The following is an 18,064-nucleotide window of genomic DNA, read 5'->3' on the forward strand; positions in this document are numbered from 1 at the left end:
GCTGTACTATCAAGTGGGTAAGATCCAAAATTTGTAAAGAATAATAACCAATTAACTGAGAAAGGTGTTTCTATTACAGGTAATTGTACGTATGTATTCTAATGGGACTCCTAACGCTATGGCCAAGCATCTGTACTCGAATTACAGGGGTGTTGTGTTGTGCCAATCAAGGGGAGCCACAGCCTTATCAAGATCCAAGCAGAAAATGTGCAGCCGATGCCAAAAGCCCGAGATTTGGAGGCTGTTTGACAGCGTTGCAGTGCGCGTATTCTCGGCTACCTGAGCCCTGCCGGAGGTATTATGCAGTTATTTCAAGGTGGCTCCTTAAGTTTTGATTTCATAGGTTCCAAGGTTGGGAAACAAGTATTAGTAACGGCATCTTTTACCAACAGCACGCACACAGGCACCACATTTATCCGCAGTAAGCGAAACAAAACGACGCCAAATACCTCCAGGGCTACATAGTAGGAAGTAATGTAGAAGCGCCAGTATCAGGATAACCAACACGCCTGCAAATGTGATCCCAATCCCAAACTCCATACATATCTACATACATAGTACATCCATGGATAGTACCGGTAGGTAAGAAATACCGGTCAGGGGAACATTAAAAAGCTCCTTAACGGGCGGCATTTGGCGCCGTTTTCGTGTCTTCGTTCCTCCCTGTTTCTCTTCTATTCCCATCCGCACGCTTTTCACCATGCAAGAGCAAAAGATCGAGACCGAGTTCGGTACGCTCTGGACTGCCTGCAGTGAACCTCAGGCATCTTCCAAGTCGAACCCAGCTATCTTGTTTCTGCATGGCAGTGCAACTAGCTCACGTATCTTCGAGCCACTTCTAAACTCGCCGGAGCTCAAATCCAATTACAAACTCGTTGTTTTCGATTTTCCAGGTCACGGCCGCTCTTCCGACGCTCCTGACCCCAACAAATCCTACTACCAGTACGCCTATGCAGAAGCGGCCCTGGAAGTCCTCCGGCATTACAACATCACGCAAATTATAATACTAGGCTGGAGCCTTGGTGGGCATGTCGCACTGGAATTTGTCTCTGTGCTCGCGAATACCAAACAGCCCACTGACATTCGTATCGCTGGCATCATGATTACCGGAACGCCACCGGTGCCGAAGCAGGCAATTACCGGTTTCCGCAAAGACGCCGACGTGTCAGCCCTGTTCAACCCGGAGGCTTCCAAGGAGGACCTGATCAAGGTCGCGAGTGTTCTTACCAAATCTGCACCGCCAGGTTGGCTGGTTGAAGATGTCTTGCGTACGAACCGCTTGACCGGTAGAACTATGGGTGTCAAATTCATGGAAGGCTACTGCAGTGATCAGATTAAGATTGTGCACGATTTCAAAGGGTGGATAGCCGTCGTCAACGGTGGATCTGAGCCCCTTTTGGACCTGGACTACTGTGATTCTGTTTGCAAAGGAGCGCCTCGACTATGGCGTGGTGAATGTATCAGGCTAAAGGATGAAGGACATGCACCATTCTTCGATAATCCGCAAGGCTTTCTGACGGTGTTCTTGGACTTTGTTGACGGCTGCAAATTGTAGCCCTGGAGATTTACTTATGGAAGACTGAAGTAGCCGAGGCTTTGACCTGTTAGGCTTTTTACACCTCGATTTTGATGACACGGGGCCCGAGACAGAAACTAGACTTTTATATGCAAATGGTGTTGGCCTAGTTCCCAAATGGATGCCATCTCGCGAAAAGTTGACCTTTCATTTTTCACCTCTCTTGATTCGGGAAAAGTTTTTACTTCTCTGATCCCATTTTAATGTCCCCCCTAAGCTGTCGTGAGCAAGGGCTGAGCCTCCCCTGAGTAGCGCCTGATCAGGCCTGAGTAAAGCGGCAAGAGATGGTGTGAAAGGCAGGGGGTCGGCGGGGGCAACTTTCGGGTGATGCAACAAAGGGAAAAAAAACAATAGATAAGTAATTAAAAAAAGATCATTCGCCCTATTAGTATCGTGGGCTGTGCAATTCTATGTAGCTGCAAAGCGAGCTTATGTCCGTCGCACAAGAAAACGGGTATCAACTTTAGAAATTATTGTCCTCTCAGAGGCCTTTCCGAGCCCTTGACCGGATCCGAAACTCCCGCGGTCCTGGTAAAACGACAAAGTGAAAGTTGTGATTCGCAATGATAGCCGATGCACCATAACTAATCGGCTCGACAGCACCTCTTCATCAATACATTGCGCTGCTGCTGCTTCTTTTCGGCATAGGATGCTCTCTAATCATCCAGCCGAAATATTCGGCGCAGCGCCCCGAACTTCTTTTTCTTCTTCTGCCCCAGTCCGTCCACAGTCACGTTGTCTCGTTCGTCATCGTATGCGGTTGGGAGCCCTAAGCTCGTGCTCCGTCTACCCCCGCTGGTACCTGGCCTTTGTACGGCCGGACCCGCGATGTCTTGATCGAGTAGGTCACCCGCTGAATTGGAACGTTTCACGCCTACACCCTCGGCAGGCTCACCTAAAGGCCAACCGTCGCCTCTCTTTAGAGAGTTCCGTTTCTGTAATCTTGGGCTAGGTGTGTAATCGCCTCGGAGGTCCCTCAACTGTTCACTGCTTCGCTCCAGCCTGGTGTCACGTCTAGCTGCGCTTTCCATAGGTTCCGAACGCTGGATCTTGCTTGCCGAGTCCGCTTTCTTGTTGCGCTTCAATATTCCCATTAGTGAGCTTCGCCTCTCTTTACCTGACGCGATAGGCGTAGATACAGACGTATTAAAACTGCCTCGGCCGGAGCGCGACCGTGTTAACGTGCCGGTTCCAAGCGCTGATGAGCTCGAGCGTGGAAACGCACCACCAATAGGGGCTCGGTTTCGCGGACTCTGTAGGGGACTGGGCATTTCGTCATCACTGTCAGGTAGCTCGGGCGAATCTTCGTCTGCTTCGGGCACAGGTGTGGATTTCCTAAAGTTAGGTACACCACCAGCAGTGGAAGGTCGCAAAGTCACCCTCGAGAGTGGACGGTTTTGCGACGATGACTTAGGACGGACATTATCCTCATCACTTGAATCTTCGAAACGGCTTCGAAAACCGGCGATTCCGCCTTCGTCATCGTCGCTCGAGTCGCCGAGACGACTTGATCTCTTGGGACGCTTCGAAGTAGGAGCTTTGCTCGACCGACCGAACGATGGGAAATGAATGGATGGAAGAATCCTTTCTTGACTCGATACACTACTAGATCGCAAGGTCCGACGCATCGCGGGCGCTGTAGTCCCCCCTACAACATTGCTTGCTAAGCTCTGCTGAAATGAACCTGCTGGGGATAGCGACCGTAAGCTGAATCGTCCAGAGCCTCTTGGTGTGTCTTGTGATTGGTGAGAAGACAATGGGCGCATAGAACTACGAAACCCAAAGCTTGTGTTGCGTGCTGCACGACTACGCTTAAAGCTACTATCGCTTGCATCTGACCCGCGACGTTGTAAAGGAGGTTTGTCATTAGGCAAAGCAATTTTTGTCCTATTCGTGGGTGATATTTGAGTAATAGTGGCGGTATTTTGATGTTGGGCTGATTTCGATGAGGTAGCTGTAGATACTTCACGCTGCGTAGTTCGGCGTGTGGTAGGTTGGCTGGTCTCACTTGTCGCTGCCTGAGATCGCATTGTTTTTCGGATCCCATCTGCCTGTCCAGGCTTATCTCCGCGCAAGGACATGCGTATCCGCGATGATGTTGGCTGCGGACTAATAGGTTCAGGATTAGGCTGTGAGAGAGGCCGACTCTTTTGTGCTTTTTCGGGTTTGATGAATACGATAGGTTCCGCTAGCGCCTTCGGTGGTTGGGGCTGAGCTTCAGGAACTGCTTGCTGTTGCTGCTGCTGCTGCTGCTGCTGCTGCTGTGTAGTTTTCTTCTTGTTACTATTTCTTCTAATAGGGCGTGGAACATCTTCCTCATCACCTTCCGTGCCTGCCTCTTCCATCGCCTCGCGCTCAAGCTGAAGTCTTTTCTCGGCTGTTAAGCTACGCCAGAATGCCTTGGCTTGTTCCCAATCGTTACCTTGTTTTGGCTCTGGGGCTTTGATAGTGACTTGAAGCTGCTTATTTGCCTTGGGCTGCTGTGATAACCCAGGAAGCTGGGATGGTGTAACCTCGTTGATAGGCTTCTCAACCACAGCATTCAAAGACATGAAACCGTCCCCCTCTATATCAGAGAGATCTTCATATGCATCACTGTATATACTTGAATGCGAGTCATCCGTAGGCTCGTCGTCTCCCGCTTCTAGCGGAGTTGTAGTAGAAAGTGTAGTTTGGGGTAATGTTTCGGCTTGGACAGGATGTATTACAGCTTTCGGCTCGAAAATGGGAGAAGTGGCAGGTGAAATATCGAAGGATCCCTTATTCGTTTCATTGACCTTATCTTGGATATTACGGGCTGTTTCTGACTTGTCAATTGGAAAGCCGCCTGGTACGTCAAAGTAGTGGTCCCCTAATGAGTTTATGGCTGAAGTGCTTCTCTCTGGAACTCTTGGACTAGGCTGGATAATAGCAATTTCTGGAACTTCTTGTAGATGAATCGCTTTTGGTGCCTCTTCAGATTCTGCTGGCTTCTCAAGAATGGTGGAGTTATTTTGTGAGTTATCCCTTGTCTCTAGTTGGGTGATCTGCGTGCTGGGAATCTCCTCTGTATCACTTGCACCCGTGACACTATTAAGAAGGTCGTCAGAATCAGAGCTTCCAATACTGTCCGACATATAACCACCCCCTTCGACCGAAGTCACAACTGGTGGCAATGGTTCTCTGAATCTTGAGATATTTGGTGCATTTCGCGATGTCTGTGCTTGAGAAAGAATCGAACCTATGGCCTGGTCGTTTGATTGCCCGATAGAGAGCTCTTCGGGCTTCCCTGTGTCACTAGGACCGCTGGAGGTAGACGGACGGGTCTCTGGTGAAGATGGTGTTACGGATGAGGAAGCCGGTTCGTAAGGTCGCACAAGTGGCCTTTCGCCAGCTTCTCTTGTTTTCTTGTCTCTAATACTACCGAAGCTCGGTAATGCGGGACGTGGCTTCATGATTTCATCATCCTCGAGTGTAAATTCCCTTCTTTTACCTCGCCCAATATTGCTATACCATGGTCGCTTGGCTTGTTGCGGACTTGGTGGAGCAGACTCATCAGTATCTCCAGCTGAAGCGGATTCTCCTACTATTGTAGCCATCGTTCGGTCATCAAAACTAACGCGGACCGACTTCTTACGTTGGGCTGCAGTTTCATCTTGCTGGTGCGGTGAAGCGCCGCGGGACCCTGACATATCCGAGCTTTTATCCGATGGAGATGTTTCTCTGCGTGTTGGGCTGGTACGTTTGAGGGCTGACTTAATAGGCGAGGCTGATCTTGGTAGGGGAGTGTGACGCACTGCGAGGTTGTCCGAATGAGTTACTGAAAAATGGGCTTGACGAGCTGGACTATTCGAATTAGATCGTCGTACACCACCCCCTTCCTTAGATAGCTCAAGAATTGCTCTGTTTTCAAGGAGGGTTTCTTTCTTCTCTGCTGAGACCTCGACGGGAGTTTGGATTTGTTTAGGAGCATTGCCATCGGATGGGCTCTGATTAGCTGTCTCTTCCGTTTCTTGTACGAGAAGTCGAGCGTGTTCGGGTTGTTCAAAAATGGATTGCCTCGTCGGTACGGCATCAAGCGCATCAATAACCTTCTGCGACGACCGAGGAATAGTGTTAACTTCTTCGGATACCTCATTGGGTTCCTGTTTGGTAGATGTTTTCTGGATCGAAACGTGACCAATTGGGGAGCTTGTGCTCGAATCGTGGGGAGCAGACCGAGACGGGGGTGGGCTCACTGATTCTTGTAAATCTCGTGATTGAAACGATCGATTTCTCCCGGGTTCCTCTTGATGCGTTGGTTTCCCTGGTGCTGTAATAATAGCTTGAACTGCAGGCTCTTCAAGGAGTTGCAACTCCTCCATTGTTGGCAACGCTTCGATGGCCGGTTGCTCTCGTTTCAGTAGGCTGCGCTCATTCACGTCGGCGTCTATGGTAGTACCTTTGACTCTGGTAACTGCTCCTTTTGCTACTCCGCCATGTTTTTTCTTTTTCGGTTGTTTCTCCGTCGCTTCCCTGGCATGGTATTCACTATTATCTACTGTTGTCCTTGGAACCATCCTCCTAGAATTTCGATCATAGACCATTGGTTGGTCAGACTTGCCGCTCCCGATCGAAGACATGGAAGCCCTATTGGATCTCGGCGGCGACGCAGGCGTTCGCGCGGGCGGGCCAGGAAGTTGAGGCGCCTGAGCAGAGCTAGGGGAAGCTGGTGGCGACTGGGCACGGAAGGCAGTCGGATATGAGAAGTTCACCGAATTCCTACTGTCGGGCCTCTGGTTCGTAGTAGTGACACCTTCAGGTTTTTGAAGTTGGGGCTTATTGGTTTTCATCGGCGCATCAGATGTCCTTACATTTTTTGGGTCGCCTGACGGTTCAGTATACCAGGACGAATGTCCAATCTTCATCTTCTGGGATGCAGTTCGGAAAGCCTGCATGCCTACCCCTGACGAAGCTGCGCTCACTGATTTCTTATGACCCGCCGGGATTTGTGGAACAGGAGGATGCACTTCCGGTGTGTGTACCGAACCAGTTCGATGTGGCGAAGGACTCCGAAAAGAACGTTCCGTCATGCTTCCCGAGCTACCCTTTCTCTGAAGTTGCGCAGTCGGACGCGAACCAGCGGTACCGGTGCTGGCGCTACCTACCGAGGATACTGATGCACTTCGACGCATCGTTCGTTTCGTTTGAACTTCTCCCACGTTTGTCGGTGTATGAGGACGCGCCCGCAGTGCTGCCGCCGCCGCAGCTGACGACAACGATCTGCTGGGCTTATGATTTGAGGCGGACATGAAGGCGGTTGCGGCAGCTGATGCAGCATTTGGGTTTGCGGTCGCGGAGGTTAAAGGCTGGAAAGAACAAAATAAATATTTATTAGTATTTCGTAATGCGCACTAAGTTCAAGGTAAAGTATGTTGGTAGTAAGCAGTGAGCAGTAGACAGAAAGCCAGAAAGTTAAGATTATCGTCATCATGAATGAATCGTCTGTACGACCAAATGGAAGAACCCGCGCTTCCCATCAACCAACCACGAAACACCCTGAAAGACATTTACCCTAGTGTAGGCAGGGGATAAAGAAGTACGACTCGTGTAATAATGTAATTGGGATAGATTGGATAGACTTGTATATAGAACTCTAAGACAATGGAATGTAATGGTTCGATAAATCGAGGCAAGTAAAGAGACTTGTCTGGGAACAGACTTACGGGGTTTGGAGGCCGATGCCTTCGCGAGCTGCCAAACATCTTGACTGGATCACCGGATCGCTCGCAGGCTCTAGGCCTGGTTTATCGACTATAATAGAGACCGCATGGAATACAATTATGAACTATTGCGAAGTATATGTCTTCAAAATCGCGACTGTAGGCCAATACCGGGTTTCAACGGGGTTTTGCTTGGATGAACGCGGGAAATAAGCGATACAGGCTTGGAATGAGATTTACCGGCGCGATGGAACAAAAAAAAGAGACTTTTGGAGCTTCCCTCAGGAACGGGGATCCTAGAAGTTTAACATTAAGGTTAAGGTATGATGACAACACCCTAGTGAAGTGACTAAGCCATATTAATACATGGCATTAATAGTAGGTAGCTAACCTAGTACCTACTAAAGCTGCTAAGGATATATTGTACATAATTTCTTAGGCTTGGTAGGTAAATTACCTACGCATAATGGATGTACCTACATAGTCCACTCTTTTGCATATGTACTTCCTATTTTGTCTCTTTCGCATAGATGCTGGGTACCTACTCACCACTACTTATCTTCAGTCTCGTGGAACCATTAAGGTCAGGAAGCGATCGATTTAATAGGACAGCGATATCCAATAGACTGATCGTATGACGGCATGACTTCTAAGGGGTTTATTATGGTGATATGACTGTCAGATTGTACGATAATATGTAAGAACTGGGAGGGATATTATTAAAAAACTTAATAAATAATATCTATTCTGTACATACAACCCTACCTAGGTAGTAGGTATCTATTTGAGTTAAGTTAGAGGTACGAATATAATAACAGTTTTATATTTCAATATGCACTAAGAATTATGCACTAACTTATGAACGTGGATAGCGGGAACCAATTTCAAACTGTAAAAGGTGTGGCCTCCTGTGACGTCATAAAAAAGGACAGCGCGATTCTACGTAGATGCAAGATACGTGTACCATATATTTGGCATATTACTCGCTAGGAAAATCTCTGGTTCTCAAGACTTCAATGAATGGATTGGGTAAACTTGAATATGGATGGTTCCTGGCAGAGTGCCCAACGTATACCTATACATACATGTATGTAGGTACGGTTTCACATATACACGTCTATCTGTACTACAATAACCTACCTAGTACGTATTAACCTACGTAGGATAGGAGAGGGCCACATGCGTGCTATCATGCCTACTACATATATATGTAGGTACTAGGTAGGTACGTAATATCTGGTGCCTCACTTAAGCAATCTCATTATCGATGATATGCACTTATTGATGCAAATTCAAGGCAATGCGACTATGTAACAGCACAATATAGAGTAGGTACATGTGAGGTCAATGCGCTGTATGATCTATCTGGTCTAAAAGACCTCGAGGCAGTTCTGTCAATAAGACTGCATCAGAGGGGAGTGCTGATCATAGCACCCACAATGCAACTGTCTTACTACTCTACGTGAGCTGGTATCAAATTTGATAGCCACCATTAGCCTTCAACCTCGAAATCGTCCGCCTATTCTAACCCATAGTATTCGTTCCCTGTTATGACTAACGATGGCCCCGGGGCTAGGATGAAACGAACGGACCGAAACTCTAGAACGAGATTCGTAGACTGATAATTCTATGACTGTGAATAGGACGTATCGGTTGAATGGAACGGCGAGTAAGGTCGATTAATGGCGATTGTGGCAGGAATAGACTTTGATGAGGTATCGCGTCTAGGGTACAAGGAGCCTTAGGAACTTGATGAGCAAGAACCATTTCGGCGATGCAATGAGAGTAGAGAACAATGCTAAGATCAATGCTAAGATACCGAATATCCCGATCAACCCAAGGCAGTAGCAAGATATCGGTCAATAACCGCCATGCTTCACTTTGGATTCCATCCGAGAACCGCCTCTGCCTCCGCGTCCTTGTGCGAGAGCAGGAATCGTGCCTGGTGGCTCCGCCTCGGGGCCATGGTCTTCATAGTTGTCCTCCGAGTCGTAGCCTAGTTCCTCCTGGTCTTCTTCGTGAATTTGACGTTGATGTAGAGCCTGGTCGTCGTCCTGGTCGTTAGGTCCAAGTTGATGTTGAGAAGTCTGCTGTCCAGACGTTGTGTGACGGTCTGCGGAGGCAGAGTTGTTTTTCGCAGGCAATTTGTTCGCTTTCTTGCCTTTGCGAGATTTCATCTTTGCTTTCTCCAGCAATCGACGGCGTTCTGCTTCCTCTCGGCGTCGTCGGCGATCTTTGATCTCGTACTGTCGGATCAAAGCTTCGGGGGCACGACCGAAGATGCGCTCGTACTCGCAAAATTCGCAGATCCAGATGTCATCTGCTGCCGGGGGATGGTGAAAGTTCTGAAACGCTGTTTCTCGGCGACGCTGCTTAGCTGCAAGCAAAAGCGAATTGCCACGACGCTTCGGTTTCTTGGGAGCCGCGCTCGCCTGACTTGGCCCTCTACCCGACTCGTTGCCTATCGCGTTTGCCCCTGATGGCATATCTCCTGACCCAGTTGAAGACGCTGCCGACCCATTGGGAACGGAGCCTGTGGTACCAATGCCTCCGGCGGTTGACATTGTGCGAGATGATCGGTTTAGAGGATGCGAAGTTCTCAAGCTAGAAGGAGCTGGGTCAGACCCTGGCCAAGAGACAGGATTCTGAGAATCGAACGTAAAAGTAAACTGCGCCGATGCAGGACTGGGCTTTGTAGATGTTTCTTGGTGCAGAAGACTAATATTCTCTTGACCCTGTGGTACTTGAAGCTTCTCGGCGCTCGCTATAGCACTGGAAATGATACCGGAATTCTCTACTAAAATGGAACGGGATAATATCAGCGACTAAACTTTTGCAGTAACGTATTGGGGCTAGTGTTAGTGTCGATGTTGATGTAAATGCTGGATGTTTGGTTATGCTTGATTATGTTGCTCTTATTTTCCAGAAACTGATGATAAAATCATGCTGATTTGCCGTAGGATTAAGGAATAAGTATTGGGAGTTTCATGCAGTTGGACTTACCGGCAGGCGATGAGGGATATTGGATACCACCTGACCTATGTTTATTAGAGTTCCGGTTGCCCCAGTTGCTATTTGGATCCGATAGAGCTCGTAGCGGGCTCCTGCCGTTGCGCGTCCGACCGTACCTACCTCTACCAGGACCGGAAAGTCCCTGGGCACCCGCAATTGCACCCCCTGTTTGATAATAAGGTGCGGAAGCTGCTCCTGATGCATCCAAAGATCCATCATCGCCCGCTAACGTAGGTGACGATACTCCTAGCGTACCTAAATCATTAAGTACGTGCGTTCCGTTTAAAATAGTTTCGCCGGCAGTTGGGATCTTCCTTTTCTTCTTGTTATTGCTGTTTTCAAATGAATCGTAGCCATCCACAGAAGATGCAGTCGAAGGTGGGGGTTGCGGATTCGGCTGTCGAGGCTGACTCTGCCGTAGCGGGGCACGAACCGCATGGCCCGGCGAATCGTGGAGGGGTCGCGAGATGAGAGCTCTACGTGCTTGTCCGATTAATGACTGGTCATCTTGCTCGACACCCATGCCATTTCTACGCGCGCTGGCCTCTTGCCCCAATTCCGCTGCATTTTCTCGGTGTGCAACGTTCGGAGGATCAATTCCCAACGATGCTAAATCTTCCTTGGAATTATACGGATACGCAAACAGAGGAGCTGTAGTCTGAGGAGCCGGTGGATACTGGATAGTATCAGCAACGTCGGGCGACAGCCGCTCGCGCAATCTGCGTTTCGGGAGAGGTCGAATGGGCCGGTCCGGGTACAGGGACGAAGATGAATCGGGAGACATATTTTCTGAATGACCTACTCCGCGGCAAAGGCGCAAGAGAGTTAGCCATACTGCCTTGACCAAAGATACGAACCAGGGAATCATGGCAACAAAAGAAACATGAAAGGGTCATTGATGCGTATGGGATGGCGTTTGCGAAGGTCTGGTCGCCAGTATATGATTTATTTGTTTCCCCTGCAGCGGTGCGAAAAGAATGAGAGGCAGCAAGCGAAAATTCCCAAAACCACAAAAAATGATATTCAACCCGCAATTATTGCAGGCTGATAAGCGGCATTGGGCATCTTCTTTAATCCAAAACGATCCGTACTGAAAGACGACATACCCATCACATCCCGTTATTACAATCGGAACACCGACAGCCCAGCTGTCACTCCAAAATGAATCTGGCTCGTCACGTCTACTTAAAGCAAATGTGGATTATTTGCGCTGGGATCTATCGTATGGTTGATCGAAACGGGCTCGAAGACGGCGAGGACACACTTTCGTAGTTCAGCTCGTCGAAGCGACCTTCTCCTTTTTCTACATATTCGTGGCCACATTAACACACAGACTCCCCAAAATCGTAGTTAATTCTATCGAAAGCAGTTATGTAATTTTAAGCAGGAAGTGCTACTTAGCCCTCTCCGTAAGTGCACCACTACTAAGTGACAGCAGAAAACACTCAGGAGGTGGTCTGGACATACAGAAATGGTAGCCTTAGCCGACGGAGCTGGGCTGAGGGTTGAGGTTGCTGTTTGGTGGGTTTGGATGACCAATGCAGCCCACGACAACTCCGAGACGTTCAGTATTCAGGATGCTCCCCTTTTTTGGTGGGATAATCGGCACGGGAATAGGGATACGATAGGGATCGCCCTCTTGCAAGCAGAGAAGGAATCTGAATGTCGAGACAATTGTATGCAAAGACGTTACAGAAGCAAAATGTGAAGAAGTTTGTTTTTTTAGTTGTTTAGTTCAAGGTTGTAATGAGGATGAGAAAGAACTAGAATGGATGTTTCTAATAAGTCTCGGCAACGATGAATAAAGTGGCAGGTACCTACAAGGTAAGAAGATCAGTTGTGCTAGTTGTGCTGGCGATATGTAATTGATTGAGGGATGGCAGTGGAAGTCCAGTGTCCAGTGCCCACGGTGCCACAGAAAAGGGTACCGCACATGTAACTGTACGAAATACAAGGGCCAATCAACCCTGATTCTACCCCATTAGTAATCTAATCCAGGTACCAAGTACATACTAGTTAGGTGCGTAACCAGCCAACAGCAAGTGATGAACATGGGAGTCAGATTGGCTGAAATCTTATGCAGGCACTGTATATGCCCTCCACCACATGACATAATTGTGTACTGGACCTACCTGTGAGGTAAGGTTTCTTCACCTAAATCTAATTATTATTGTTTCGAAATACGGTACCTATTCTGTCATTTATTATTACCTACTAGTAGTAGGTAGGTATATTTCTATATTTCTACTCATCTATTCATCCCTTTAACTCACGAAATGTTTGAGACTCTATTCATCCCAACATTCAGAGCCGATGCTTAGGTAGGTAGTACATACGCATAACGCAATTCAGCGGGATGACTGGACTGGACTGAACTGTTATTAATTAATCCCAAACCTCCGGAGCAATCTTTTGTCGGACTCTACATACACCGGACGCTGTTGCTGGCGTGTGACCAATAACACGGTTATCATCACATCCACCTTGGGACCATGAGCGGCATGGGCAATTTCAATATTGGATCCCATGTGTATTACATAAGTGATATACATCATGTGGGATTTTGCCCATGGACCTAGGTATCGATACCTAAAAATCCATTCCAAAAAACATTCAAATGCAATGGAAATGGATGTTCCAACCGGGCAAAATACGGTACGAATAAGTCATTCGAAAAACTGTGCCCCGCGCTTTACCTGAATTAAGAGGAAAAAAAAAGATGAAATAAGTGGAAAGAACGGACCGATGGAACCCCCGATACTTCGGCAGGCCATAGAAGTCATAGGAGCCACAGGAGCCCGGATCAATTGGAGATCAAAGCTAGAAATTAACCCGAAAAAGAAAAAAAAGAAGGAACTAGCTGCCGGGGGTCCCTGTTCAGAGTTTAGACTGGTGGACACTGGGACACACTGATGGACTGGTCGCTGTGGTCGCGCGAGTCTCTGCCCGCGCCGAGCGAGGGCCAAGCTAGGAACAATACCTAAATACTTTCTAGTAACAATGTTGCTACTGCTACTGCTTTCTCTCCCTCCAAAAAAGTGACACTCTTGTTCGCCTTCACCAACACAACTCTTTACCTCTTTTACCCTCTACCCTCTACCTTCGATTATTTCTCTCTCTTCAAGCTGCCGCAACCTGCTCGAATATCGAATTCAGTCATGATAGCCTTGAAGGTATACCTGCAAGCTTCTTATCCTCTCTACTCTGACCTCGCGTAGCCAGAGTTCTCCTCACGAAGCTCCTTTGCGGTCGCCTAGCACTCGTCTCTGGTCTTCTCATCCTCATCCAACCACCTCCGCTTCCCCTACTCTTTGTCGCGACCAATCACTTACAGCCTGCTCTAATCTCTATTCAGAATTAAGAGATTATTTCCCAATTACATCCTCTACTTAAGATCGCCCTCGCGTTTATCCACTCTTCCTTCAACAAAACCCCTCCTCGGTCTCATTTCGACTAGTCGCCTACGCATACGCCTACGTCTACGCTACAAAGCGATGGCCGGTGCTTCTCCGACTAGACGCTCTTCTCGCGCGCGAACTACTCAATCTCAATCGAACAATTCCTCAAGTGCGTCTAGTGCATCTGGCCGTGCCGAACGAAGCACAAGAGCGTTTACCAAGACCGGCTCTCCTCAAAAGTCTACCGGCAGTGGGTCTCTCTCTTCAGAACCACCCGAGGATTCCACTACGACAACAACAACCAACGACGATACCCTCCTACGCCGACGAAGCACGCGCGGCAAAGACGACGATCGCGAAAAACATTCCAAGATAGAATTACTCGACATGGCACCTGTTGGCGACGAGATCCAAGAGGAGGATGAGGCCGTCCGCTGCATCTGTGGCCACGACGAGTATCCGGGGCCACCTCCCTTTGACGAAGACTCGAAGCATACCATAAAAGATGCAATTGATCATGAAAGAATATTCGCCATCGAGGTTACAGACGACATGGCCGGCTTTTTCGTACAATGCGAGTTTTGCAATACATGGCAACACGGCGCCTGCGTGGGCTTTACGGAAGAGTCCAATCCTGAAGATGTTCAGTATTTTTGCGAAAAGTGCAGAAAGGACCTACATAAAATATTTACAGCGAGCAATGGGTAAGTCTCATCATTGAATCATCGAATCATCGTGACCTAAGGGGGTAGATTGACGCTGGTCTTTTTTGGGTGGCCGGTCCTTCAGCTGCGGCGGAGTGCTGACGGTCGCGCCTTTGCCGATCATGCATCTCCATCCCCAACTGTGTCTTCTCATTCTCCTTCCTACATATTCAACTTCACCGTCACCAACTCAACCGCAATTTAATATGCTAATATAATGCCACCCAGACAAAAATATTCCATATTTCTCCCTATCCACCGATCCTCGCGAGCCGCTTCGCGAGCCGCTTCTACGGCTAAGGATGGTGCGCAGTCTCCTAAGGGTACTTCTACCAAAAACTCACGTTCTTCAGCCGCCGCGCATACCTCCAAGAGACGCTCTACCATGAACAGCCGGGATGCTGCTTATGACGAAGAGGAACAGTTGCGACGGGCAATTGAAGCAAGTAAAGAAGACGCAATTCCCGAAACCGCAGAGCCTCCAGTAAGGCGCCCGAAACGAGGCAGAGATGACAGCGAGGAGTATGCTCCCGATTCGAGTAACAAAGCCCATAACATCGACTCACTAGCATATAGGAAGGTTGAGGGTATCAAGCGACAACGAACAAATTCTAAATCTCCCTCCCCAAAAACTGAAAGGCCTCAATCCATCCCCCCAGAAGAATCTGAAGATGAGTCGGCTATCCGAAACGGCTCATCTAAGAAATCCCGGAATGCAGCTCGTAATCAGCGCGAGAAAGCTGAGAGGGATGAAAGGCGTGAAGAACAAGAACGAAAACGGGCCGAAGCCGCCAACAAAAGAAAAGGTCGTGCTGAACGTCGCCGAGCTGATGGTAATGTTTCAATGCACCCGAAGGACGCGCAACAAGAAGCTGACTTAGACATAGACTCTGACCCCTCGGAAGAAATTCCTTTATCAGTCCGCACGGCAGCAAATAGAACCACAGAGTCGGCGCAGCCCCCAGAACCCCCGGTATCATCGCAGCCTGTTCCAGACACACCTCCCGCCGCTCCAGTTCCCACACACTCACACAAGAAAAAAGCAACCAACCAAAAAAAGAAAGGCAGAAATCAGTATACAAAGGACCGTGATAATCGTGACCATGATGAATCGCCGGCGAGATCAGTGTCTCGCGATATCACGAGAAACATTGAGGAAAACGGAACGTCACACATCAAATCAGGCCAGGAGACCACCGGCAAACAGAGCAAGTCTAAAGGTGGCATGAGTTCCAGGATCACCATGACAGATATGAAAAGACGGGCCAATAACATCCTAGAATACATCACTAGGACACAGGTCGAGTTGGCAAGCGAACCATTATCAGATCCAGTGAAAAGTTCTCATCCCAATAATAGCAATAATGGATCTGTCAATGGAGTCCCTTTAATTAAAGTTAACGGCGACGACAACAAGAAGGGGGGAAACACCAATACAAGCATCAACGGGTCAACAAGCAACGGAACTAACAACGACACCCTGCCGCTAAAGGAATTCAAGGAAATGTCTTGCATTGAAATGATGGACATCTTGACCCGGGATTTAGTAAAGTGGCAGCAGGAGTTTGTGCCTTGACAAAACCTTGTCACAGCTATATCAAAAGATCTACCTGGCGTTCCAAGGTTGGCTTCCTATACCAGGCTTACATCTGCATTCGGCGTTACCCCCGCAGTTGACGGATCAAGAGGCGTGTTTTTTCATTCTTTCTTTCTTCGATGACAAAAGTTCATTATGGTTTCAAGTGTAGAATTGGCTGTGCTAACGAAAAATCAAGTGAATTGATTGGGGGAGTTATTGGACTTTAAGGGGCGCAGATACTCCGGTGTCTGGAAAAGGATGCCTGGGTCGTTCTTGGAGTGTGTTCTGATTTATGTTATTTACTGGTGTGGCGCTGTAACTACCATATACCCCGATATCTATATCACCTAGCACATCGCCAGTGTAAATATTAGGTACACGCATAATGTACAATGTCAATATCTTTTATCAATGCCGTCCTCGATGTTTGTCTAGATGTCTCCATGTCTCTTGCCCATAGCCCAATGCTATTTAAAGACGGTCAAGCTCCCTCGGTTGCCTGTCTTTTAGCACTATGTCTGGCTTTCCTCGCCTCCTTCTCTCTCTTCTTAGCCTGGTTCATACTAACGTGTTCCTCCTCCCCAAGCCTTTCCCTCCTCGCTTTCTCTTTCAAGTTCTCTTCGCTAATATCATCTAACCCGAACAGCCCCAGGTTCCCCTTCCGCCATTGCTGCACAATCCAATCGGCAGCCTGCTCGCGCCTCGGCACACCACCCTTCTGCAACTTCCCCGTGCGCACCGCCACCGCGTCCAGAAATTCCAGGACATCGTTCGTCGGTGGGGACAGCTCCGCGTATATCCCTGGATCTCGCAGATTCAGGTTGAAGAGGAGGTAATCGGCCACCACTTCCAGGGGGACTAATCCGTCCTTCACGCATCCCACTAACGAGAGCTTGAGCATGGCTGCAGCGTCCCCGACGTACGGCACGAATACTCCTGGGGTGTCGACAACGAAGACGCCTTGCTCGATGCCCGAGGCGCTGTCTTCTGCGATCACACGCACCGGTGTCCCTAGCTTGCGCGTTATACCCGGTTGCGAGCCGGTGCGCGCGGCTTTCGGGAGCGAGAGGCCGACGCGGCGGAGCGCGTTAAGGAGGGTTGATTTTCCTGCGTTGGGCATGCCGACAACGAGGGCGCGGAGTCCGGTTAATGTGTCTGTGGCTATGGCGCGGGTTTTGATCGCGTCGATGAGATGTTGAATTGAGCGCGGGTTGCGCTCGTCTGTGAATACGACTTGTGTCTTGTCATCCGCACCTTTCTTTCCTTTCCTCGCTCTCCTTCTACCGCTATCGCTATTAATCGGATTCCAACTACTGTCTTGGTCTGTGTTGTTGCCATTCTCCTTTTCGAAGGTTATGCCCGAGCGCGTGGCGTGGTAGTCTATGAGTAGTTGTCGTTGCTTCTCCATCCACCGGTTCGCAGAGGCAGGGGCGCACAGGTCGGACTTTGTGTACACGATGATCCGGTCGCGTCCCGCGAGCGCGGTCTCGAGAAGCGGGTTCGTAGATGTGACGGGGACCCGGCTGTCGCGGCACTCGAGAACCAGACCTATGTTCGATAAGATCTTGCGCATCGATGTCAACGCGCCCACATGATGTCCTAGGAAATAGGACCGCGTTATTGAGGGCGACACTTCGAACACGGCGCGCGGTATGAAGGAGCCGGCCGATGCGGCGGCAGTCTTGAGGGGCGCTGCCATCGTGGTAGGTAAGTACCTAGGTACTAGGTATTTAGGGCGGGCGCGACTCAGGATTTTCGATTAGAATTGCGGTAAGATCGACTATCATTGTGCTTTTAGCTATTTATAAACTAAATCGGATTCGTAAGGCTTCGATTGCGGTCCATTGAGCTCGTCGTCGGTGAAGGTGGGTTTAAGAGAAATCTCAATTTTTGTTCAGCCTTACTGAAGATGCTGCATCAGCCTCGTACGAGGTGGGTCAACTGGTTCAGGGGTCTGAGGGGCGATGACGTAACTGTCCATGAGATCTTTGGGTAGGTGGAGATGGAAAGCAAACGTATGCCAGTGGTCCGCTTTATTACCCCTGTCTGTGGCTCATATGTATCCACCCCCCCTTTCAAGACTGTCTAAAAATTTGCTGAGTCAATGTATGTAC

The 18,064-nt window shown here is 48.9% G+C and overlaps 5 protein-coding genes across 5 annotated transcripts; 2 read left to right on the top strand and 3 right to left on the bottom strand.

The window, feature by feature from the left end:
• The first annotated feature begins 517 nt into the window (after positions 1-517).
• Positions 518-1,893, top strand: GGS22DRAFT_28710 (alpha/beta hydrolase fold protein). The gene has a single exon (XM_047966705.1). The coding sequence runs from the start codon at positions 701-703 to the stop codon at positions 1,553-1,555; it is 855 nt and encodes a 284-aa protein (XP_047817836.1). The 5' UTR covers positions 518-700; the 3' UTR covers positions 1,556-1,893.
• GGS22DRAFT_28713 (uncharacterized protein) lies at positions 1,894-7,492 on the bottom strand. The gene is made up of 2 exons (XM_047966706.1): positions 7,261-7,492; positions 1,894-6,903 (listed from the first exon to the last, which is right to left on the bottom strand). Exons 1-2 carry the CDS (start codon positions 7,297-7,299, stop codon positions 2,233-2,235), a joined length of 4,710 nt encoding a protein of 1,569 aa, XP_047817837.1. The 5' UTR covers positions 7,300-7,492; the 3' UTR covers positions 1,894-2,232.
• Positions 7,493-9,116: 1,624 nt separating this feature from the next.
• GGS22DRAFT_189970 (uncharacterized protein) lies at positions 9,117-11,053 on the bottom strand (the record flags this gene model as incomplete). The annotated part of the gene is made up of 2 exons (XM_047964925.1): positions 9,117-10,054; positions 10,261-11,053. The coding sequence occupies 2 exons, from the start codon at positions 11,051-11,053 to the stop codon at positions 9,117-9,119; spliced, it is 1,731 nt and encodes a 576-aa protein (XP_047817838.1).
• Positions 11,054-13,473: 2,420 nt separating this feature from the next.
• On the top strand, positions 13,474-16,364 carry GGS22DRAFT_28766 (uncharacterized protein). The gene is made up of 4 exons (XM_047966708.1): positions 13,474-14,371; positions 14,600-14,893; positions 14,948-15,204; positions 15,259-16,364. The coding sequence occupies exons 1-4, from the start codon at positions 13,764-13,766 to the stop codon at positions 15,945-15,947; spliced, it is 1,848 nt and encodes a 615-aa protein (XP_047817839.1). The 5' UTR covers positions 13,474-13,763; the 3' UTR covers positions 15,948-16,364.
• Position 16,365: 1 nt separating this feature from the next.
• On the bottom strand, positions 16,366-17,843 carry GGS22DRAFT_28749 (P-loop containing nucleoside triphosphate hydrolase protein). The gene has a single exon (XM_047966707.1). It carries the CDS (start codon positions 17,647-17,649, stop codon positions 16,432-16,434), a length of 1,218 nt encoding a protein of 405 aa, XP_047817840.1. The 5' UTR covers positions 17,650-17,843; the 3' UTR covers positions 16,366-16,431.
• Between the last annotated feature and the right edge of the window lie 221 nt (positions 17,844-18,064).

This window comes from Annulohypoxylon maeteangense (genome assembly GCF_022496945.1).
Source record: "Annulohypoxylon maeteangense strain CBS 123835 unplaced genomic scaffold GGS22scaffold_11, whole genome shotgun sequence".
NCBI classification, from domain to species: Eukaryota; Fungi; Ascomycota; class Sordariomycetes; order Xylariales; family Hypoxylaceae; genus Annulohypoxylon; species Annulohypoxylon maeteangense.

What these genes read in the sequence shown, in the direction of transcription:
- GGS22DRAFT_28766 (XM_047966708.1), top strand. Translation starts at nt 13,764, where the DNA reads ATGGCCGGTGCTTCTCCGACTAGACGCTCTTCTCGCGCGCGAACTACT. An exon ending in ATATTTACAGCGAGCAATGG is followed by an intron (nt 14,372 to 14,599) that starts GTAAGTCTCATC and finishes AATGCCACCCAG; the next exon opens with ACAAAAATATTCCATATTTC. An exon ending in TGAACGTCGCCGAGCTGATG is followed by an intron (nt 15,205 to 15,258) that starts GTAATGTTTCAA and finishes ACTTAGACATAG; the next exon opens with ACTCTGACCCCTCGGAAGAA.
- GGS22DRAFT_28710 (XM_047966705.1), top strand. Translation starts at nt 701, where the DNA reads ATGCAAGAGCAAAAGATCGAGACCGAGTTCGGTACGCTCTGGACTGCC.
- GGS22DRAFT_28713 (XM_047966706.1), bottom strand. Translation starts at nt 7,299, where the DNA reads ATGTTTGGCAGCTCGCGAAGGCATCGGCCTCCAAACCCC. An exon ending in GGCATCGGCCTCCAAACCCC is followed by an intron (nt 6,904 to 7,260) that starts GTAAGTCTGTTC and finishes TGTTCTTTCCAG; the next exon opens with CCTTTAACCTCCGCGACCGC.
- GGS22DRAFT_28749 (XM_047966707.1), bottom strand. Translation starts at nt 17,649, where the DNA reads ATGGCAGCGCCCCTCAAGACTGCCGCCGCATCGGCCGGCTCCTTCATA.